At 41.5% G+C, this 25,536-nt stretch overlaps 1 protein-coding gene across 1 annotated transcript in view; it reads right to left on the reverse strand.

Annotated features, from left to right (window-relative positions):
• The window catches only part of YLPM1 (YLP motif containing 1), a 500,153-nt gene that overhangs the window by 91,562 nt on the left and 383,055 nt on the right, over positions 1 to 25,536 (reverse strand). The window contains 1 exon segment of the mRNA XM_033952197.1: positions 14,037 to 14,120. Within this exon segment, the coding sequence (XP_033808088.1) occupies positions 14,037 to 14,120 (84 nt within the window).

Consider the following 25,536-nt stretch of genomic DNA (forward strand, 5'->3'; position numbering starts at 1 on the left):
GGTACTGTGCTTGGGTTCCAACTGCCAAAATCTCTGTTAAGACTTACTCCAGCCCATCTACACCCTCCCAGCCATTGAAGCCTTCCCCTGCCCATCCTCCTCCAAATGGCCATACATAGACGCAGACCGTACAAGTCTGCCCAGTAACTGGCCTAGTTCAATCTTTAATATTATTTTCTGATTCTAAATCTGCTGTGTTCATCCCACGCTTCTTTGAACTCAGTCACAGTTTTACTCTCCACCACCTCTCTCGGAAGCGCATTCCAGGCATCCACCAACCTCTCCGTAAAGTAGAATTTCCTAACATTGCTCCTGAATCTACCACCCCTCAACCTCAAATTATGTCCTCTCTCTGGAAAAGATTTTCCTTTCTCTGGAAAAGATTTTGTTCTACGTTAATACCCTTTAAGTATTTGAACATCTGAATCAAATCTCCCCTGTCTCTCCTTTCCTCTAGGGTATACATATTCAGGGCTTCCAATCTCTCCTCATACGTCTTCTGGCGCAAGCCTCCTATCATTTTCGTCACCCTCCTCTGGACCGCCTCAAGTCTTCTTACGTCTTTCGCCAGATACGGTCTCCAAAACTGAACACAATACTCCAAGTGGGGCCTCACCAATGACCTGTACAGGGGCATCAACACCTTCTTCCTTCTACTGACTATGCCTCTCTTTATACAGCCCAGAATACCTTCTGGCAGCAGCCACTGCCTTGTCACACTGTTTTTTCGCCTTTAGATCTTCGGACACTATCACCCCAAGGTCCCTCTCCCCGTCCGCGCATATCAGCTTCTCTCCTCCCAGCATATACGGTTCCTTCCTATTATTAATCCCCAAATGCATTACTCTGCATTTCTTTGCATTGAATTTTAGTTGCCAGGCATTAGACCATTCCTCTAACTTTTGCAGATCCTTTTTCATATTTTCCACTCCCTCTTCGGTGTCTACTCTGTTACAAATCTTGGTATCATCTGCAAAAAGGCACACTTTTCCTTCTAACCCTTCAGCAATGTCACTTACATACATATTGAACAGGATTGGCCCCAGCACCGAACCCACTAGTCACCTTTCCTTCCTTCGAGCGACTTCCATTAACCACCACCCTCTGGTGTCTGTCCGACAGCCAGTTTCTGACCCAGTTCACCACTTTGGGTCCTAACTTCAGCCCTTCAAGTTTGTTCAACAGCCTCCTATGAGGAACTGTATCAAAGGCTTTGCTGAAATCCAAGTAAATTACATCTAGCATATGTCCTCGATCCAGCTCTCTGGTCACCCAATCAAAAAATTCAATCAGGTTCGTTTGGCACGATTTACCTTTTGTAAAGCCATGTTGCCTCGGATCCTGTAACCCATTAGATTCAAGGAAATACACTATCCTTTCTTTCAGCAACACTTCCATTATTTTTCCAACAACTGAAGTGAGGCTAACCGGCCTGTAGTTTCCTGCTTCATCCCTGTGACCACTTTTATGAATAGGGACCACATCCGCTCTCCTCCAATCCCCAGGAATCACTCCCGTCTCCAGAGATTTGTTGAACAAGTCTTTAATAGGACTCGCCAGAACCTCTCTGAGCTCCCTTAGTATCCTGGGATGGATCCCGTCTGGTCCCATCGCTTTGTCCACCTTCAGTTTTTCAAGTTGCTCATAAACACCCTCCTCCGTGAACGGCGCAGAATCTACTCCATTTTCTCGTGTAACTTTGCCAGACAATCTCGGTCCTTCTCCAGGATTTTCTTCTGTGAACACAGAACAGAAGTATTTGTTTAGCACATTTGCTTTCTCCTCATCACTCTCCACATATTTGTTCCCAGCATCTTTTAGCCTAGCAATTCCATTTTTTATCTTCCTCCTTTCACTAATATATCTGAAAAAATTTTTATCTCCCTTTTTTACATTTTTAGCCATTTGTTCTTCCGCCTGTGCCTTCGCCAAACGTATTTCTCTCTTGGCTTCTTTCAATTTCACCCTGTAGTCCTTTCTGCTCTCCTCTTCTTGGGTTTTTTTATATTTCATGAACGCCAACTCTTTCGCCTTTATTTTCTCAGCCACTAGGTTGGAGAACCATATCGGCTTCCTTTTTCTCTTGTTTTTATTGATTTTCTTCACATAAAGGTCCGTAGCCATTTTTATCGCTCCTTTCAGCTTAGACCACTGTCTTTCCACTTCTCTTATGTCCTCCCATCCTAACAGCTCTTTCTTCAGGTACTTTCCCATTGCATTAAAGTCCGTACGTTTGAAATCTAGGACTTTAAGTATCGTGCGGCCGCTCTCCACTTTAGCCGTTATATCAAACCAAACCGTTTGATGATCGCTACTACCCAGGTGAGCACCCACTCGAACATTAGAGATACTCTCTCCATTTGTGAGGACCAGATCCAATATCGCTTTTTCCCTTGTAGGTTCCGTCACCATTTGTCTGAGCAGAGCCTCTTGAAAGGCATCCACAATCTCCCTACTTCTTTCTGATTCCGCAGACGGAACATTCCAGTCCGCATCCGGCAGGTTGAAATCTCCCAACAGCAGAACCTCCTCTTTCCTTCCAAACTTTAGGATATCCACAATCAGATCCTTATCAATTTGCTGCGATTGAGTCGGAGGTCTGTAGACTACACCCACGTAGATAGAAGTTCCATCTTCTCTTTTCAGAGCAATCCATATCGCTTCTTCCTCTCCCCAGGTCCCTTGCATTTCGGTCGCTTGGATATTGATCTTTACATAGAGAGCTACTCCTCCACCTTTATGACCATCTCTGTCCTTCCTAAAAAGATTATATCCCGGTATGTTTGCATCCCATCCATGTGATTCACTGAACCATGTCTCTGTGATAGCAACAATATCTAGATCTGCCTCTAATATCAGGGCTTGCAGATCATGAACTTTGTTGCTTAGACTGCGAGCATTTGTGGTCATCGCTTTCCAGCTATTTTTCAGCAATAATCTCCTTTTTCGTATGGATTTTTGTGTCGTTTCACTTTCCGTTGCAATACTAAGAAATGAGTTGCTGATATTGCAGCCTTTACTACTATCACATCTTTTCTTTTGCCGGGGGTGGTCTCTATAATTGTCCTTCGTACATACACCACCCCCACCTTCTAGTTTAAATGCCTAGAAAAATATTGTCTAAATTTCTCTGCAAGGTTTCTTTTTCCTGCTGTAGTAATATGTAGCCCATCAGTGCAATATAGCTTCTTGTCCTTCCATGTATTTCCCCATCCTCCTATGTACCTGAAGCCTTCTTGATGACACCAGGCTCTGAGCCATCTATTAAAGTCCTCTGTGTTTTTCACTCTTTGCTCTCCTTTTCCATATGCAGGCAGTATTTCAGAAAAAGCTAAAGTCTTTACAAAAGGTTTCACGCCCTCACCAAGCTCCCGAAAAGCTTTCTGTGCTACAAGTGTGGAGTTGTTGGCCAGGTCATTTGTTCCCAGATGGATAACAACATCAGTGTTAAAATCCTTAGTTTCTTCCTTAATTATAGTCAGTATTTGCCTGGAACTCCTGGTAGCTGAGGATCCTGGAAGACATTTCACTATTTTGGTCTCCTTGCCCTGTGTTCCAAGGTTAATGCCTCTGATGATGGAATCCCCCAACAGTAATAGTTTTCTGTTTTTGGCTTTTTTATTTGTACTTAGGGTGCTCTTGTTCTCTTGAGTTTCCTTCATTGGTTCAAGTCCCACCTCCCTTCAGTTTTCCTGAGTATCGCAGTGCACTAGTGGAGCGAAGGAATTCTGTAGAGGTAATATTAGGGAGTAATAATATTCTTGAAGATTTATATTTATTTTATGGTTTAATATGTACTTTTAATCTATTCAGTTATGGATATAGTTAATTTATGATACAAATAAGTAATGGTCTAATGATCTGTTTCACTAATGTTTCATTGAATTGTTAAAGAGAATGAGTAGTTGTGGGATTGAGAATGGGTTATGAAAAAGCTATATGTATGCTTTATTATTTTCTCATTATTGGATGAATGGTTTGAATGGAATAGAATTAGTAAAGCATATGTTGAATGATTGGAGTTATGGATGATAGTATGTTTGTTTATAGGTTCTTTGAAATCTTATCCTGGATTACACTTTAGGTATAAGATTTTAGGATATTTAATATGATTTTAATTCATTTGATCATAACAAATATTGGATAACAGATAGTTATCCCTATGAATATTTTAGTTTGAAGTGGTTATATGTTGTATTAATATTGTGGAGCGATTGATACAAAATATATTTTTTAGCTTGTGAGGAGTGATGTCATACCTGATCTTATTTTGCGTTTCCAAGTGTTCGTATATGTATGGGGTGGGGAGGGAGGGATTGGGAGAGTTTTAAATTTTAAGGGTTGGGGTAAAGGAGGTAATTCTTTGGTTTATCTTATTTATGGGAAAATTGATTTTTTAAAGAATATTCAAGATTTGATTGTGACATTACATATATTAATGTCTAATGGATCTTAAGATAATATCTTTAAATGTTAATGGTCTCAATCACCCGATTAAAAGGAAAAAGACACTATTATTTTTTAAAAGACAGAATGCAGATATTTGTTGTATACAAGAGACCCATCTGTCGAATACTGAATCTATAAAGCTAAAAGATGATTGGGTCAAACAATGCTATTTTTCTTCAGCAATAGGGAAAAAAGCGGGTGTTGCTATATTAATAAATAAAAAATGTTCTGCTTCATTTGAATTTAAGGCAGCTGATCCTCTTGGAAGGTGGGTATATGTGGAAATGGGCATGGGAAATACCACCATGACGCTTTTTAATATATATGCCCCTAATTCGAATCAAAATGAATTTTTTAAAACTCTGCAACAATTGATTCTTCCACTGGCTGCTTCTAATTTAGTGGTAGCAGGGGATTTCAATGCTGTTATGGATCCATTGATGGATAAAAATCCGAGGAGATTTATAAAATCATTAGGCCTGGATAATTTGGTACAATCTTGCGATTTAAAAGATATTTGGCGTATACTTCATTTTGATGGTCGGGAATTATCGTTTTGCTCCCATGTTCATAATTATTTTTCTAGAATAGATTACATTTTTGTTTCTAATCAATTAGTACATCAAGTCACACAGGCTGTCATTGATCCAATTATACTATCTGATCATGGTGGAGTGTGGATTGAAATTAAAATAATAGATCAGAATGGAAATAGACCTATATGGAGGTTAAATAATTTATTGCTTGCAGATACTGAGTTTTGTGAAAGTCTTCTAGTAAAAATGAAAGATTATTTTCAAATTAATGATACAGAAGAAATTTCAGCAGAGATTTTATGGGATGCTTTTAAAGCATATATTAGAGGACACATTATTTCTTATTCAGCTTTGCAAAGGAAACAGGAACAAAAACAATTTTTAGATTTGGAAAAGAGGTTAAGTCTTTAGAATCAAAATTAATTGAAAAATGGGAATATTCGATACAACAGGAACTTTTAAAAGTTAAAGGTAAATATAATGAAATTTCTTCTAAACTAATAAGGAAGGATTTGTTTTCCCAGCAAGCTTTGTATTATGGAAGTTCAAATAAGGCGGGAAGAATGCTGGCAAATTACCTTAAAGTGAAAAAACGAAAAACAAAAATAATTGCCATTAAAAATGAGAATGGTGAAATTTTGTCCCAAATTGAACCTATTATGAAACAATTTTTAAAATTTTATAAAGATTTGTATTCTTCTGAGTCTTATTTGGAAAAGGAAAAGGAAGGATTAGAATTTTTAAAGTTATTAGAGAGACCAAAGATTCCTGAACATAAAAAACAAAGTTTAGAGGAGCCAATATCCTTAAAAGAATTAGATACAGCTTTGAAATCCCTTAGAGTTGGATCCGCTCCAGGTGGAGATGGTTACACAGTGGAGTTTTATAAATCATTCCGAAACATCATAATGCCCTATTTATTAAATTTATATCAGACTCAACTAAATAAAGGTTGTATTACAGGTACTATGGCAGAATCATTAACTATAGTTTTACCTAAGCCAAATAAAGATCCCACTTTGGTTTCAAATTATAGACCTATTTCTTTAATAAATGTAGATGGGAAAATTTTTGCTAAGACATTAGCATTAAGATTGGCTAAAGCTCTCCCTTTCATTATAGGTATGCATCAAACAGGATTCGTTGCTCAAAGACATTCATCACATAATACTAGATTGGCTATCATATGTTATATTTGACAAAATCCATTAATGATCCAGCCTTTTCTGTTTCACTGGATGCTGAGAAAGCTTTTGACAGAGTGGAATGGACCTTCATGTATCAGGCAATGGATTGGTTTGGTATAGGATCCGGATTTATACAAATAATAAAAGCGTTGTATAGCTCCCCTGCTGCTAGATTGTATATTAATAATACTTTTTCAGAACGGTTTATTCTACAGAGGGGGTTTAGACAAGGATATCCATTATCTCCTTTGCTTTTTGATATCGTTTTGGAACCCTTGTTGTTAGCTATACAACAAGTGAAGGAGATACAGGGTATTCCGCGTTCAGATAGAGAATATAAATTATCTGCATATGCGGATGATATTTTACTTTATTTGAGAAATCCGGAAATAACCATTCCACACTTGCTTGAACTGATTGAGAAATTTGGAAAATTTTCAGGTTATAAAATAAATTGGAATAAATCAGAAGTTCTTCCACTTAATATACATTGTACGAAAAGCTTATTTGATTCATTTTCTTTTATCTGGAAGGAAGATGGTTTAAAATACTTAGGAATTTGGATCGCAAAAGCAGTGGAAGATACTATGAAAGTTAATGAAAAAAATGTATTGCAGAAGATGACAGAAATGTGTGAGCAATGGAATCCTTTACATATATCTTGGTGGGGGAGAGTACAAACTGTTAAAATGATGATTTTACCTGTAGTTTGTTACAAAATGGGCATGATATCAATTTTTTTTCAGGGGTCTTTTTATAAAAAATTGAATAGAATTTTAACAAAATTTATTTGGCTCGGTAAAATTCCTAGAATTGCTATAGTATCTTTGCAAAGAACAATTGCGGAGGGAGGAGTAAATTTTCCAAATTTTTATAGGTACCATCAGGCCTATATTCTGCGTCAAGGTATGTATTGGATCCTCCCAGAGTACATTGAAAATATACCAGATTGGTTCTGGTTAGAATGGAGACTCATGTTTCCTTTATGTCTGAGTCATGTTATCAATATTCAAATGCCAAGGTTATATAAGGAACACAAAATATTTGTTGATACCTGGAAAACTTTAAGGTATATAAGTAATCTAACTCCTATTCCAATAAATAAATCAACAACTCAAACAATTTGGCTAAACCCCAAGATCAAGGTTGGCGGTTTTAAAATTATCTGGAAACATTGGATGATGGCTGGAATTCGTACTTTAGAAGATGTAATGAACAAAGGTAAACTGCTTGAGTTTTCACAATTGCAAAATAAATTTGGTTTAAATAAATCACAATATTTCAGATGGTTGCAATTGAAGCAGGCCATTCAGGTGGGGTTCCCTGAATGGAAAAATCTTAATAATTATCATAGTATGGAATTTTTATGTTTTCAGATAGATTCCATGGGTCACCAGGCCGCAATGTGGTATAAATTGATATCTGGATTTGTAAATAAAAAAATAAAAAAAAATGGTCTCAGAGACATTTGGAGCATTGAGATTAAGCATCAGATTAGTGCATCTCAATGGCCACGACTTTGGTCTTGGAGGTTAAGGTGCACAGTATCAGCATCTATGAGACAAACATGGTTTTTTCTTTTATATAGAGTCTTTTGGACCCCTGTTCGTTTACATAGAATTGATAGCTCTAAGTCTAATAGATGCTGGCACTGTCATCTAGAAGCGGGGACATTAGATCATCTTTTATTTTATTGTCCATTCATATTATTATTTTGGAAATCAATTTGGCCTCAAATAAATAGGATGTTGGAATATCCGGTAGCCTTGACATATGATACGATTTTATTTGGTACTGCAATGAGAACTCGGAGTCAAATCTCATCAAATAATAACAAACTTTTATTTATATTAACTGGAATAGCAGTTCAACAAATAACATACAATTGGAAGAATTATGACAGATTAAATTACAACTTTTGGTGGAATTCAGTTTGCCATATATATAAGATGGAGCGTACATTTGCAACACAAAAAGGATATATTGATAAGAAGATTTGGGGACCATTGACAGATTTTTGCAATGATTGATATAATTTTTCCCATAAGATACTTGATAAAGGGGGTGGGGTGGGTAGGTTTATTCTCTTTATCACAAAATATAAATAATCATAATATGTGTTATATTGTATGCAACTATCAAAATAAGGGGAGGGAAAGGGATTATAATTGAATAATAGTTGATATAATTATTAAATATTATATGATGTCTAAAATTATAGTAAGGACTATATAAGGATATGTTGTATTTACAGTAAGTTATGGAAATATCAAGTGTATACTTAATGCAATTGTATGAATTTTATGATACACTTGTTGTTATATGAAAAATAAATACAAAAAAAAAAAAGAAGAAGTTTATCAATGAAAGCTGAATTGGACTATTTGGTTTTGAATGTTAGTAGAAGTATTTTGTAGGTGATACAGTGAGGAATGGGTAGCCAGTGTGCTTTAAACAAGAGGGGGGTGACATGGTCGAATTTTTTTGCTTTGTAGATTAGTTTAACTGCAGTGTTTTGTAATAGATGAAGCCAGCAAATTTTTATACCGGATGAGGCAATGGTGCAGGGAGGAGGGTTTTAGATTTGTTAGAATCTGGGCAACATACTGGGGAAGGGGGAACCTATTCCATAAAGATGGGCTCTACTTTAACTAGGGCTGAACCAGGCTGCTGGAATCAATATTTAAAAAGGAAATAGAGCAACTTTTAAACTAGAAACTAGAAGGCTGACATTTGCTCAAAAGAGCGTGGTTCAGAACAAGGTATCTTAAAAAGATATCATCATAAAAGGGAAGACAGAGCTTCCCGATAGCAAGGTTGCAATACAGGCCACAACAGACCAGACAGAGAAGGCTGATTTTAAAGATTGCAAATTATCCATGCCAACTGCTGAGAAAATTGTAAATAGATATGACAAACACTGTTTGAAATCTCTGTATGCAAATGCCAGAAGCCTAAGAAATAAGATGGGAGAGTTAGAATATATTGCACTAAATGAAAGATAGATATAATAGGCATCTCTGAGAAGATAAACAATGGGACACCATCTTACTGGGATATAAACTATATGTTAAGGAGGGCCTTGAATCAAATGGACTGAAAATTCTACAGGAAGAGAAACACACCTTGGAGTCCCTATGGGCAGAAATACTGTGTGTTAAGGGGAAAAGGATAGTGATAGGAGTACAGTGTTCCCCCGCAACTTCGCAGTCCCGGTCAATCGCAGCATTTTCCTACTGCGAAGGGGAAGCAGGAGAAGGCAGCTGGAGTGCTAGTGAGAGAAGGAAATCACTCGCGGTATGTTCCGACTGCCTCTTTCTGTACTGAAGTCGGGCCTCACCAATCAGGAGCTGTATCTTTTATCTTGAATACAAGAAGGACCACCGGGTGAAACTGAAAGAATCCAAGAGGGAGATACGTCTGGTGAAAGCGCAGGTGGAAGAGCAAATGGCTAAAAATGTAAAAAAGGGAGACAAATTTTTTTCAGATATATCAGTGAAAGGAGGAAGATGAAAAATGAAATTGCTAAACTGAAAGATGCTAGGAACCGATATGTGGAGAGTGATGAGGAAAAAGCAAATATGCTCAACAAATACTTCTGCTCTGTGTTCACGAAAATCCTGGAGAAGGATCGAGATTGTCTGGCAAAGTTACATGGGAAAATGGAGTAGATTCTACGCCGTTCAAGGAGGAAAGTGTTTATGAGCAACTTGAAAAACTGAAGGTGGACAAAGCGATGGGATAGGATGGGATCCATCCCAGGATACTGAGGGAGCTTAGAAGAGGTTCTGGCGGGTCCTATTAAAGATTTGTTCAACATATCTCTGGAGACGGGAGTGGTTCCTGGGGATTGAAGAGCGGATGTGGTCCCTATTCACAAAAGTGGTCACAGGGTTGAAGCGGGAAACTACAGGCCGGTGAGCCTCACTTCGGTTGATGGAAAAATAATGGAAGTGTTGCTGAAAGAAAGAATAGTGAACTTCCTAGAATATAATGAGTTACAGGATCTGAGGCAACATGGCTTTACTAAAGATAAATCGTGTCAAACGAACCTAAATGAATTTTCTGATTGAGTGACCAGAGAGCTGGATCGAGGACATATGCTAGATGTAATTTACCTAGATTTGAGCAAAGCCCTTGACACGGTTCCTCAGAGGAGGCTCTTGAACAAACTTGAAGGGCTGAAGGTAGGACTCAAGATGGAGAACTGGATTAGAAACTGGTTGACGGACAGATGCCAGAGGGTGGTGTTAATGGAAGTTGCTCGGAGGAAGGAAAGGTAAGTAGTGGAGTCCCTCAGAGTTCGGTGCTGGGACCGATTCTGTTTAATATGTTTGTGAGTGACATTGCTGAAGGGTTAGAAAGAAAGGTTTGCCTTTTTGCGGATGATACCAAGATTTGCAACAAAGTAGACACCGAGGAGGGAATGGAAAATTCAATGCAAAGAAATGCAGAGTAATGCATCTGGAGATTAATAATCAGAAGGAGCCGTATATGCTGGGAGGTGAGAGGCTGATATGCGAAAAAACAATGCGTTAAGGCGGTGGTTGCTGCCAGAAGGATGCTGGGCTGTATAAAGAGAGGCATAACTAGTAGAAGAACAAAGGGGATGATGCCCCTGTACAGGTCATTGGTGAGGCCCCATTTGAAGTATTGTGTTCAGTTTTGGAGACCGTATCTGGCGAAGGACACAAAAAGGCTTGAAGCGGTCCAGAGGAGTGCGACGAAAATGACAGGAGGTTTGCGCCAAAAGACGTACAAGGAGAGACTGGAAGACCTGACTATGTATACCTTAGAGCAGGGGTGGGCAAACTTTTTGACCCATAGGCCACAATGGGTTCTTAAATTTGACAGAGGAGCCGAGCGACCTGGGGGGGGGGGGGGGGGGGGGGGGGAGGGGTGTCTGATGCGGCAGGAGGAAACAGCACTCTTGCTGCTGAATCCTCGCAAATTTTCATTTTGTGCATTGTGCCTCCCTCCTATGTCCTTGGTGCCCCATTGTCTCCTTCCTAAGCCCCCGGTGCCTGCTTTCTATGTCCTTAGTGCCCCAGTGCCTCCTTCCTATGTCCTTAGTGCCCCAATGTCTCCTTCCTATGCCCCTAGTGCCCCACTGCCTCCTTCCTATGTCCTTAGTGTCCCCTTACTCCCTCCCCCTCTCACCCCAAGCTGACCTGCTGCCAATTCCTCCTCCCCCTCCCAGTCCGGCACCAGCCCGACAATCTGCTCACCACCGCCGCTCGCACACTATATTTACTTACAGCCCCGCTGGTGCCGCAACGAAGGGAAGGGCCAGGCGCATACCCACAAGTCTTCTCCAGCCAATCCCGGACCTTCTCTCCAACGTCAGAATTGACATCAGGAGAAGGCTTGTGGGTACACGCCTGGCCCTTCCCTTCCCTGTGGCACCAGCTGGGCTGTAAGTAAATATAGTGGATGAGTGGCAGCAGCGAAAGGACGGGCGGCCCATATACCACGCATTTAGAAACCCTACCTTACACTGCAGACAAGGGCAAACTACAGCCGCCTCCAACGCCACAGGCTGGGTTAAAAAGCTAAATGGGACGGATTTGGCCCGTGAGCCATAGTTTGCCCTTGTCTGTCTTAGAGGAAAGGAGGGACAGGGGAGATATGATTCAGACGTTCAAATACTTGAAAGGTATTAACGTAGAACAAAATCTTTTCCACAGAAAGGAAAATGGTAAAACCAGAGGGCATAATTTCAGGTTGAGGGGTGGGAAACTCAAGAGCAATGTAAGGAAATTCTTCTTTACGGAGAGGGTGGTGGATGCCTGGAATGCACTCCCGAGAAAGGTGGTGGAGATGAAAATGGCGACGGAGTTCAAAAAAGCATGGGATGAACACAGAGGATCTAGAATCAGATTATAATAGTAAATATTGAAGAACTAAGGCCAGTAACTGGGCAGACTTGCACGGTCTGTGTCTGTATATGGCCATTTGGTGGAGGATGGGTTGGGTAAGGCTTCAATGGCTAGGAGGGTGTAGATCGGGGGTCGGCAACCCGTGGCTCCAGAGCCGCATGCGGCTCTTTTCCACCTTTGCTGCGGCTCCGGTAGTGTGTCACGCAGGAATGCAGCTTACAAGTCCGGCGTCGCGGCGGGAAATAGCCATGCTGAGCAGTGAGCTCAGCACACACAGATGAAAGCCTTGCTTGCTGATTGGTCCGGCGGCCCCGCCCCGCCGGACCAATCAGCAAGCAAGGCTTTCATCTGTGTAGTGCTGAGCTCACTGCTCAGCATGGCTATTTCCTGCCGTGACGCCGGACTTGTAAGGTGCACGTCTGAAAAAGAAATCATCCTGGCCGGGGTCGGTGTCATGCTCCGGAGATCTACAGCCTTCCTATCTCCCTCTCCCTTCTACCTGCTTCCGGCCACATCCCCTGCTCCGCGGCTCTCTTCGGCAACTCAGCAGCAGCGATCGACACAAGCTTCTGACGTCGGGGCCTACCCTCTGCGAGTCCCGCTTGTTTCAACTTCCTTTTTCCACAAAGGCGGGACTCGTAGAGGGAAGGCCTCGATGTCGGCAGCTTGTCTTGATCACCGCTGCTGACAAGTTGCTGAAGAGAGCCGCGGAGCAGGGGGGTGTTGCCAGGTGCAGGTAGAAGGGAGAGGGCCAGATGCAGGACTCGTGGGTGAGGGAGCAGAAGAGAGAGAGAAAGAGAGAGGGGAGGGAAACAAAAGGAAATATTTCATACTGGGCTGGGCCTGAGTGGAGGGAGGGTGGAAAGATTCTAGCTACAGGGTGCAGTAACAAAGGAAAAGGGGGGGAAAGCTGAAAATGGAGATAGTGACACAAAGAAGAGAAAGGGTAAGCAGGACCTACTGAATAAGGATAGAGATACAGAGGGAACATGAAGAGGAGGTGAAATAGAGACATAGAAGTAATACTGAAAAAGTGTGTGTGTGGGGGGGAGATAAAGACATTGAAAGGGCAAATGGTGAACATGGGGTAAAGACAAGGACAGAGACAAATGAAGATTCTGAAAAAGTGGTGAGATAGGGATATAGGTGAGATGGACACAAAGAAGGGGGATGCTGGAAAATAGGTGGAATGGTAATTCTGACAGACACAGAAGGGAAATGCTGGATCAAGGAGAGATGGGGCTCAGGCTGGATGGAATGAGGAGAAATGCCTTGTTGGCCTGGAACTTCCTCTCCTACATCAGAATTGACGTCAGGGAGCGGAATGCTGGTCAGCGCAACACTTCTGCAGGGAAAGCTTGGGACGGCGGTGGCTTGGGGGCTGTTCCCCGATTGCGGTGGCAGCAAACCGAGTGGCTTGGGGGACGGCACGGAGACAGAAAGAAGGGGGAACAGGGAGACAGAAAGAAAAAGTTGGGGGAGAGAATGAGGTCTGGAGGAGAGGAAACATACAGGAGGCTGAAAGAAAGGAAGAAAGATTGGATGCACAGTCAGAAGAAGAAAGTGCAACCAGAGACTCATGAAATCACCAAATAGCAAAGGTAGGAAAAATGATTTTATTTTCAATTTAGTGATCCTGTATATAGCATTAAGATAAGAAACAATATATGCAGTGTTAGATTTGTTTTATAATGGTTTTGCGGCTCCAAGTTTTTTTTTCTTTTCGAAAACGGGTCCAAGTGGCTCTTTATGTCTTAAAGGTTGCAGACCCCTGGTGTAGATGGACTGGAGTGTGCTTTGACAGAGACTTTATAAGAACATAAGCAATGTCTCCGCTGGGTTAGACCTGAGGTCCATTGTGCCCAGCAGTCCGCTCATGCGGCGGCCCAACAAGTTCAGGACCTGTGCAGTAATCCTCTATCTATACTCCTCTGTGAAGAAATCTTTAGAGTACTAAAACAGATAATATGTACTGTGGCACTCACCTCCTCAATGGCAGCATCTTGCAATAAGGAGCGAACATCTAAGCGCATCATATGTCGAGGAGCACTCTCCCAGGTATCAGCCATCTGAAGATAACCACAACAAAATGAAAAGCTGAACTTTCAAACTTATCAACATACTCCTCTTTCCTTATGCTTAACCCTGCCAACACACTTTGGCCCCAATGAAAGATTAGGTTTATAACTTTGATAATTTTCTTTCTGTTAGTCCCTGAAGGATTCCATATGCTAGTTGTTCAATTCCAACCCGCAATCCAGGAGTTGCAGAAATCCACAAACATTTCTGAGCACATGCTCCACCCCCTTAGCCTGAGAGCTAGCAAACATATCCAGTTAAGTCCCAAAGCCAAGCAACATACCTGGACAAATTCATGAGAAGGGGGTACGGGGGAGGATCTCCAGCAACATAAGAAATTCTTGAACTGGTTTGCTCTGCAAAATATTAACAAGCTATAAACAGGCACAAAGGTAACTCAGAAACATTGAGGAACAATGTAGAACTAACCTGATATGTGCAACGAGCACCCCAAGAAAGGCCTTCGGTAATACATACTCACAGAAAACTCCCCACATGATCTGTCAACTGGCTGGGAAGTGTTCAAGCCTGTAAGGAGAATCATCAAGGCAGAAAGAAGCAGGCTAGTCCAAATAACTGAATGTACACAGATAGGGTGGGTCGTATGGAATTCTACAGGGACTAACAGAAAGAAGATTATCGAAGGTATAAACCTAATCTTCCATTCTGTTATGTCCTTTCCGAGGCGCAGCAGTCAGGATAAATAGACAATCAGACAGCCGGAAAACATTAGTTCTCTCCAAACAGTGGAGCAAGACTCCCCTGACAGCCAACTTGCACAAGATCTGATCCTTTCTCTCTGAGCCTGAGGAAGGAAAAGCAGACAAATGAACTTCCTGTTCGAAATGGAAGGCAGAAACCACTTTCGGTAGAAAGGAAGGAAGGTACAGAGACAACTCCCGTGTCCGGACAATAGATATAGAATGCCCTATATGAAAAAGAGCCTGAAGCCCCAAAAAACGCTGTGCTGAAACAATGGCGACCAAAAAGACAGTCTTGAATGTCAGATCCAGAAGAGAAGCATCTTTCAGTGGCTTGAACAAGGCTGCCCTATAAACATCTAAAAGCTAAGTTACTCAGCATTTCATATTCTGCTTTTTTGACTGGTTTTCAGCATTATATCTGCTTAATTTCTCTTCTCCTCCCTGTTTCTTACTAAAAAAAATATAAAAAAGCACAAAAAAATCCTTCTCTTTCCTCTGTTAAATCTTATTTCCTCTTCCTGCATTTTTGTTTAAAATACTGTGTTTTAGGTGGTATAGAGCCTATATTTCTGGTGCCTGTGGCTCAGGGTGACTAAAGTAGGGAAAATCCTGTTATAAATCCTGTGTTTTAGGGTAGCACTGATAGAACCTGCAGTTTTGTTTAAAATACTGTGTTTTAGGTGGTATAGAGCCTATATTTCTACCTTACTAGTAGTCTTACTTATAGTCCCACCAACCCCAGGGACCACTATTCATATATAGAGACCCATATAATCAGGACTACTCAATTCAAGTCACTTCACAACCAATCAAGATGACCTTTATTCTATGCAATCACTGTGGTGCTTTAATTCCAAGACATACTATTTGGAGGCTTAAGGCTTGCCCCATCTGTCTTCAACTTGCCAGTATTAAAGAGGAGCTCTGCAACCTTAAATAGGAATTGAACACAATTAAAGCAGCTTCCATCACTCCACAAAATCATATCAACTTATCACCTCTACCTCAAAGAATAAAACAGCCCAGGAATAAATGGGTCACAGTAGGCTCAGGAAGACTGCGACATATAACACAGAAACATCCACCTTCACTAATATTACCTCTACAGAATTCCTTCGCTCCACTAGTGCACTGCGATACTCAGGAAAACAGAAGGGAGGTGGGACTTGAACCAATGAAGGAAACTCAAGAGAACAAGAGCACCCTAAGTACAAATAAAAAAGCCAAAAACAGAAAACTATTACTGTTGGGGGATTCCATCATCAGAGGCATTAACCTTGGAACACAGGGCGAGGAGTCCAAAATAGTGAAATGTCTTCCAGGATCCTCAGCTACCAGGAGTTCCAGGCAAATACTGACTATAATTAAGGAAGAAACTAAGGATTTTAACACTGATGTTGTTATCCATCTGGGAACAAATGACCTGGCCAACAACTCCACACTTGCAGCACAGAAAGCTTTTCGGGAGCTTGGTGAGGGCGTGAAACCTTTTGTAAAGACTTTAGCTTTTTCTGAAATACTGCCTGCATATGGAAAAGGAGAGCAAAGAGTGAAAAACACAGAGGACTTTAATAGATGGCTCAGAGCCTGGTGTCATCAAGAAGGCTTCAGGTACATAGGAGGATGGGGAAATACATGGAAGGACAAGAAGCTATATTGCACTGATGGGCTACATATTACTACAATAACAAATAAAGAACCTCCCACACCCCAAGAAGTCTACAAAGATTAGGGGAAAGAGATGAAGTCAGACTCCAAACTGAGTAAAAATAAGGAGAAATCTATGATTTAAGAGTATTAAACGGACAAGCCCTCAGTCACACAGCAACCTCTGGAATCTCCAGGGAAAAGCTGTCGCGGGTTTACACCTAGAAAGGTGTTAACTGCGAAACATCCCCGGGCTTGCTCCGGATAATATTTCTAGTGCCTGAATAGTGCAAAAGTGCAATGTGTGAAAAACTCAAATGAAAAAAACACACATTATCAAAATGAAGAAGGAATTCATCTCTTACCCCTAAGCTGGGGGCCAAACTGGAAAGTTAGTGTCCAAATCCAACCAAACTCGAAAATACACAGCCTGAAAGAACTTAGCTTCTCCGTGTGTAGTGGAGGTGATGATCCACAAGCAGTAAGCAAAGTAAGCGTCCAACGGACTCCGTTTCGGGGGTGAACGCCCCCTTCCTCAGGAACCGCACTGCTCAATGACTCTCAAGTTCGTAAGTAAAGCAGGAAAGAAATGGCACTGGACTGGAGAGGACGCCCTCTTTTTAACTCGCAAAAACAGAAACAGGTGGAATGAAATAGTCAGGTGACCAAGCACCTGACCAAGAAAACTTGCAAAGAGACTCGAGACAAATCCTTTAAAGAAACATTCACATTCAGTAAGTGTGTTGCCACTCAATATAGTCATTCAGACCCTTGGGGGTTAAAGATTGGAGCTCAAATATCCAAAATTGTTCTCTGTACTGAAGTCGAGTCAATCTGTCTCCCTGGTAATCCTCAAAAACTTGTTCCATAACAAACCACCTGAGATCTTGAAAGGAGTGGTTGGCTAGTATACAATGGGGAACCATGGGAGCAGTCATAGAACCCGTGTGTATATGTGACCTGTGTTCTATGAGACGGGTCCTGATCGATCTTTGAGTACGTCCAACATATAACATGTCACAAGGACACAGAATAACATATATCACCCATTTAGATCTGCATGAGGTCAGTGATTTAAAGTTGTAGCATTTTTTAGTTCTCGGATGTTGCCAACTCTTTCCTTCTAAAGTAGAAGTGCAGATGTCACAAGTTGCATTGCATTTGATGTGTTGGGCTGTAACCATGTCAACGTTTCTTGTGATGTTGCTGGAATAACTGGAATGGACCAAATGGTCTGCCAGGTTTCTGGCTCGAGAGAATGCAATCCTGGGAGGATCTTGAAAAGTGGAATGCAATTGGAGAACATGCCAGTGTCTGCGGATGCTCATTGCGACCCTGTTGGCATGATTGGAGAATCTCAAGACACAGGTGATCCCAGACTCCTCTTGTGTGGAAACAGTGGGGGATAATAATAATTCCCTATTGGCATACAGAGCCCGATGATAGGCCCTCTGTAGAACCGGATAAGGATAACCCCTTTCTTGGAATCTGATGAACAATTCACGTGCTTGTCTGCGAAATTCTGTTGTGTCAGTACAGAGCCGTCTAACCCGTAGAAACTGGCTAATAAGAAGAGATTGTTTCAATCTGGTCGGGTGGCAGCTTGTGTAGTCCAAGTAGTTGTTGACCTCAACAGACTTTCTGTATAAGGTGGTCATTAAGGTGTGTTGGGACTTGATGACTGTCACATCTAAGAATGATATTTGGCTAGCATTGGACTCCATGGTAAATCTCAGGTTACAATCTAGAGAGTTAAGCCAGTTGAGAAAATGAGGTAATAATTCCGTTGGACCCGTCCAGACACAAAAGACGTCGTCAATAAAGCGACGCCACATCTTAACATAAGTGAACCAGATAGAGTCATACAGATAGCGTTCCTCAAAACTGGAAACGTATAGATTTGCAATGCTGGGGGCAACGGCTGTACCCATTGCTACACAATGTTTCTGCAAGTAGAACTGGTGATCAAACTGGAAATAATTATGATTAAGTACCAGTTGGGCTAGTTGTATCAGAAAATCAGCCCTCACCCAATCGTGTTGGACATCCTGCATGAAAATTCTGGAGATCAATTCCAATGCTGCTGATTGGGGTATGTTTGAATAGAGTGATTCCAAGTCCATAGTGACTAAGATGTAAGAGTCCTGAATGTCTGTCAGTTGAGCTATGCTGGTCAAAAAATGAGTGGTATCTTTAAGATAAGACCTAGCACTGCTTACTTGAGGTTTGAGGAACCAGTCAAGGAACTTGGACAAAGGCTCTAACACGGTGCCCCTCAGGGACACAATAGGCCTACCAGGGGGAGGTTTTATCATTTTATGGATCTTGGGCAAAATGTGAAAAGTAGGGCGTCTCGGTGAAGTAGATTTGAGAAATTTAACTTCAGCTTTGGTTAACTGGCCCTCATCGTAAGCCCTGTCAACTATGGTCGCTATGGTGGAAACCAGGGTCTCTGTGGGGTCCCCTGTGAGGGGAGAATACACGCGGGTATCAGATAAATGACGTTCAACCTCGGTGAGGTATTGCTGAGTACTGAGAATGACAATAGAGCCGCCCTTGTCAGCCGGTTTTACAACACGTGAAGTGTCCTTGCTCAGCATGGCAACAGCAGCTTTTTCTTTGATGGTCAAATTAGAATACCTACGAACGTGGGTATTCTCAAAACCCTCTAGTCCCTCCAGGTCTTTAAGAACAAGTTCACGAAACGTGTGGATAGCTGGATCCAGTGGACCTGGAGGGACCCATTTGGAAGGCGCCCTGAGAATAGAAAAATCCAAGTTCTGAGGTTGTTTGTGAAAAAATAATTTAATTTGAAGAGTCCTGATGAAACGCTCGATGTTGCTGCGTGTAATGAAGGGATCATGGTGGCATGAGGGGACAAAAGATAGGCCTTTGTTTAGTACCCTTAGCTGTTCATCCGACAATATGGTCCCTGATAAGTTATTGACTATGCATTGATTGGTCCTGACGATCTGGTTTGAGGACGGGACGTCGGATCTGTATTGAAATACTGGCCTCTGTTGGTACCCCTGTTGTTCCTTCTGCCTCCCCTCTGTCTCCGTTGTCTGCTCCGTCCCCCCTGGGCTGAAAAACCGGTGACTTGGATCTCAGGCTAGAGTCCTCAGAACCACTGCTAGAGCCTAAGTCCAAATTCGAATGAAACTGGTCTGTGTCTTTAGACCAGCTCAGAACTAAGACAAGAGCATCTAAAATTAAGAAATTCCAATGAGACGCAGACGATTATGCTAAGGGTAATGTTTATTCTTGGCTTACATTCAAAGACACTACCCAGTACTCCACCACAGACCAGTTTCATTCGATGCGGGTCTGTGATGGAAAGAAGCCGCTCGCACCGGGTGCACTTTTTAAAGCCGGTCAAAGGCCGGGACATAGAAAAACGAAACTGGCCGAGGCCCAAGTAGCCACGCGGCCGCGGTGACCTGGAAGCCTCTGGGTCGGTCAAAAAGGAGCAGGAACAGATAAAAAAATTAAATAAAAAACGCGCACAGCGACTAAATCACTAAAACAAGAAAAAATTGTGGTGCTAGAAGGCAGTTGGGGCAGAGCCTAAAAAACACGTCTTCTAGGCTCGGTGGAAAAATTTGAACTGGAGACCACGAGGGGGAGATGCGCCCTCTAGTGGAGCAGGAAGGCACGCATGCGTGGAGCAGCAGAGCAAACTTTAAATCTTCAATCAAGTTTGCTTGAAAAAGCTGTCCGCATCGGGGCTTCGTAGATGACGTCACCCACATGTGAGAATATCATGCCTGCTTGTCCTGGGATAACAAATGTTACACCTATCTTTAAAAAGGGGTCAAGAGGAGACCCGGGAAACTATAGGCCGGTAAGTTTGACATCGGTTCCAGGCAAGATGGTAGAAGCACTGATAAAGGACAGAATCTGTGAGCACATCGAAAAAAATGGGCTGATGAAAGCGAGCCAACATGGCTTCTGCAAGAGAAGATCGTGCCAAACAAACTTACTGCACTTCTTTGAGGGGGTAAACAGCCAGTTGGACAAAGGGGAACCTGTAGACATCATTTACCTTGACTTCCAAAAGGCCTTTGACAAGGTACCCCATGAGTGACTACTTAGGAAGCTGTGGAACCATGGGGTGGAAGGGGACGTACACAGATGGGTCAAACACTGGTTGGCAGGCAGGAGACAGAGGGTTGGAGTGAAGGGTCACTACTCGGGCTGGAGGAAAGTCACGAGCGGAGTTCCGCAGGGGTCTGTACTTGGACCGCTGCTGTTCAATGTATTTATTAATTACCTGGAAACAGGGACGAAATGTGAAGTTATAAAATTTGCGGATGACACTAAACTCTGTAGAAGGGTTAGAACTACGGAAGAGTGTGAGGACCTACAAAGGGACCTAAACAAGCTGGAGGAGTGGGCGAATAAATGGCAGATGAAATTCAATGTAGGGAAATGCAAGGTCATGCATATAGGGCAGTGATGGCTAACCTTTTTGAGCCCGAGTGCCCAAACTGCCGCACAAAACCAAAGAATTTCCTCAAAGTGCCAGCACGTCAATTAAACCTTAATAACAAGATTTTAGTATCTAAAAACTCTTTATAAAGTTGCCTGAACTATGTAACATCATTTTTAAAGGTTGGAATCTTTGTATTGTCAGAGAATCAATTTGATTCACAATCCTTTGGTTTTCATTTCAATTTATTGGCAATTTATAACGTTTTAATGATTTCATTCAATTTAATGAATTTAGGAAGAATTTGATTCAGTTACACAATATATTTTAAATGCATTATTCACATAACATGTCAAATGTATCCTGAGTAAAAAAAAAGATAAACTTCTTAAAACTGTTAACTGTGTCAAGACACGGTGTGTATTCCCAAAGAGTCTATACATGTTTTTTTTGTAAAATTTACAATCAAATTAGAAAATAGTTAAATCATTACATTCTAATAATATGATGTAAAGAAAACAAAAGAGCTTTCAATTAAACCAACCGTTTTTATTGGAAATTCCAGATTGGAATACAAAAGGGCCATGTAAAGTCCCTTTTTTAAATAACATCTTTAAATAATATTTAAATAACTTAGAAAGTGTCTTAACTGCAAACTGAAAACACTGCTTCATGTAAACATATGCATTGGGCATGCTCTGAAAAAAATTAATGTGATTTTTGTTGTTGCATGCATGCTGATAACTTGTCAATCCTTGGCTCATAGTGCGTTAATTTCAGAGCAACACATGCAGCACTCATGTCATCCGTTAATCTGTTTCTAGCATCAGATTTTATATGATTCAAAGCCGAAAACAGCTGCTCACAAGCATAGGATAACCCAAACAAAGTAAGAAGAGCAATCCCAAGTGCTTTCATGGACTTAAAATTGTCTGGCAGAGAATTCCACGCTTTTAGGATATCATTTTCAGAACTGCTAGCAGTGATTTCATTTGTCACCCTTTCACACTCAATACGTTCAAGAGCCGCACGCAGGTCATTGAATTTACTTTTCCAGATAGAGCTTTCTTGAAATTCCAGTAGCTCCATTTCCAAATTTTGAATATCCAACCACTGTAAGCAGGAAAGATCAAGATCTTCAAATGTGGACTTTTCTGGGGAAGTTATAAATGAAAGGGTTGTCTCCATCTTACGGAACTGAGAAAATCTTTTACTAAAATTCTCCTTTGCTTCGGCTACAATGGTGGAATATGCTTTGTGGATTTCCTGGTGTTTTTTATGACTGTCCACAAATGTTGTAGAATTATCCAAATGTATTTTTAGGTTGGGAAAATATTTTAGCTGTCCACTCTCAAGGTCTTTTTCAAAAACATGCAATTTTCTCTCAAAAGCTTTGATGTCACTAAACATTTCTGCTGTTTTTCCCATGCCTTGTAATTTTTTGTTTAGTACATTACATTACATTACGGATTTCTATTCCGCCTGTGCCTTGCGGTTCTAGGCGGATTACAATATAGAAATTATCTGGGCAGTTCCAGTAGAATTACATTTCAGGATAGGGTAAGTTACAGGAACAGTAAAGGATTATGATACTTCAATTTCACAGAAGATAATACATATCACAGAAGATAATACATATAACAGAAGATAATACATATCACAGAAGATAATACATGTCAACTGAATCAAGTTAAATCGGGTGTAGTGTAAAAGAGTTACAGTACATTCTGGATCACAGACAAAGAGATACTATAGGTGGGTGTTTCCAAAGGCGTTGATTGGGGACTCATTGGGTGGAAGTTAGAGTGATGGGAGATATTTTTTGAACAGTAGTGTTTTTATTTCTTTACGGAACTCTTTTATGTCTGTTGTTTTGGTCAGAAGTTTTGAGATGTCAGAGTCGATTTTAGCTGCCTGTGTCACCAGAAGGTTGTCGTAAAGTTTCTTAAGACGAGTACCGTTGAGAGGTGGTTAGTAAAATCTGTAAAGAACATGAGGTTGGTAAGCCAGGCCATGTTGGTGAGTTGAGGATAGTCTTCTCCCTTTTCGTTCATAAATAGCCTAACTTCTTCCAAGCAGGCCACAAATCTCTCTAACACTCGTCCTCTGCTCAGCCACCGGACATTATTGTACATCAGTAAAGTGTTATATTGTGCCTGAACCTCATCAAGAAGGGCTTGAAATTGTCGAAAATTAAGAGCCATGATGAAGTTCACCATTTTTGTTACATCTTTGAGGACATCGTCAAGTTTTTTGCTGCTTTCTTTGGCGCAGAGAGCCTCTTGATGTATTATGCAATGAAATTGAATCAGTGGATGTTTTGCTTCCTTAGCAAAGAAATGAATGAACCCTGATGTTGTCCCCACCATGCTAGGTGCTCCATCGCTAGTAACTGAAACTACTTTTTCTGGACTTATGTCTAGTGATGAAAAAGCCTCCATCACAGCATTGTGGATATCTATCCCTTGTGTTCTTCCAGGCAAAGACAGCAGTTTTACCAGCTCTTCTCTCATGATGTCACCAGTAGCATAACGCAAAATGAGCGCTAGTCTTGCATGGTTAGTAATATCTGTACTTTCATCCAAGCACATGGAGCAGAAGGGTGCTTTTTGTAAGTCGCAAGTAAGCTGTTGACTAACATCAGCAGCCATTCGCAGAACCCTATCTTTTGCAGTATTTCTGCTTAGCGGCATCTCAGAGATGCGCTGCACAATTTTATCCTTGTTTTGGAAATCATGGAAGAGTGAATTACTCCCAGCCAAAATTGCCTTTTTGATAAAATCTCCATCAGAGAGGGGCTTACCATGTTTTGCCATGCACAGTGAAATTTGAAAGCTGGCAACTGTAAGATGATTAGTTTTTGAAAGATAGTTGCTAAAACTAAGAGACTGGGAGTGATATTTATTTAATTTTCCTACAAGGAACTCTTTTCTTTGAGCTAAACCAAGTTCAGCAACACTGTTATGGTTGGTCTCAAAGTGACGTTTGACACTTGATGTGCGAGACACAACACTTTCATTACACATAATACACAATGCTTTCCCACTGCGTTCAATCACTCCATATGTACTCTGTCCAGGCCTCTTGGAATGGTCTTCCACTATCTGTTTTTGCTTTTTTTGCTGTACTCATTTTCTTTGTTCAAGACTTCAAGTCTACAAAAAGATAAAATTTGTATAATAAAAAAAATCTAATGAAGTGCTGTATACAAATCCGTCCCCATAAAAAAATATGTGATTGGGGAATTTTACTAATTGTAGACATCCGTTTTGGTCAAAAAATATACTGTCCGGGTGAAAACCGGACTTGTGCAACCTGAGTGTATGGGAAAAGGACTTTTATTTTTCATTATTGGAGCCTTTGTTATTTTATTATGATGTTTACAAAAGCACTGTGAAGGGCCACATATACACTTTACTGTTTTTTGCTATATTGAGTTTTCCATAAAGTACAGCGCAGAGGATTAGTGTGTTGGTTGTTCACAGAGAGCCCAGCCCTCCTCTCAGCTTACTGAACTTCTCTATGCAATCATCATAAGCAGCTTTTTATTTCCTCGAATTTAGCATGTCCCCCATGGAAGATACAGAGGTTTTTACAGAGGAGCACATTATTAGACACATTAACTTCCCCCCATATCCTCACCTCTCTAGCATGGGAGCACTAGGAACTGTTCCTGATTAAAGATGTCACATGTGGAGTCACACTACAGCCTCACTGAGTTCCTGTGACAGACTCAGTGTGAAGCTTCTCTTCCTCCCCCCACTTCCCCCTCACACACTGCCTGGCTCATAGGATACTAAGGGGAAGACAGGCAGGCTAAACATCCACTCACAGGACTGCAGCCAGCACAGGAGGATGGGCCGCGGCCCACCGGGACAATGCCCGGTCCTCCCAATGGCCAGTCCGGCCCTGTTGCCAGGTGAGCTGCAAAGCAGACACCGGCACACTCGCCTCCCGCCGCGCCGCATATCTTAATTGCGGACTAGAGAGTTGCGCGGGGACAGAAATCCCACCCGTCCCCGCCAAAGTCTCACCCGTCCCCACGAGGAATCCCACCCGTCCCCGTGAGGAATCCCTCCGTCCCCACCAGTCCCCGCGAGGAATGTCCTCCGTCCCCGCCCGTCCCCGTGAGGAATCCCCTCCGTCCCCACACATCCCTATAAACTTCAGAAATAGTTATTTCATTTAATTATGCTACTGAATTAAAGGCTCTGGTAGAAACCCATTTACAAATAAGCAAAAAGACTTTATTAATTTGGAAATATTAATTGGGAAGAATACATACTTTGTAAACGGGTTTCTACCAGAGCCTCTTTTGTTTATAAATTTTTATCAACACAACTAATATACTACTTTATCCTGAAGCAAAAAAAAAAGAAAAAAAGAAATAGAATTCTTTTCCTACCTTTGTTGCCTGGTTTCTGCTTTCCTCATGTTCTCATTCAGTTCCTTCCATCCACTGTCTCTCTTCCTTCTGCGTCTTCCATTTGCTCTGTTACTGTGCCTCTCCCTTTCTCCCCCCTTCCAAATTGGTCTGGCACCCATCTTCTTCCCTCCGCTCCCCCCATAGTCTGGCATCTCTGTCTTCTTCCCTGCCAGCGTCTTCTCCCCACTCTCTCTTCC

The sequence above is a fragment of the Geotrypetes seraphini genome, chromosome 7 (genome assembly GCF_902459505.1).
Source record: "Geotrypetes seraphini chromosome 7, aGeoSer1.1, whole genome shotgun sequence".
NCBI classification, from domain to species: Eukaryota; Metazoa; Chordata; class Amphibia; order Gymnophiona; family Dermophiidae; genus Geotrypetes; species Geotrypetes seraphini.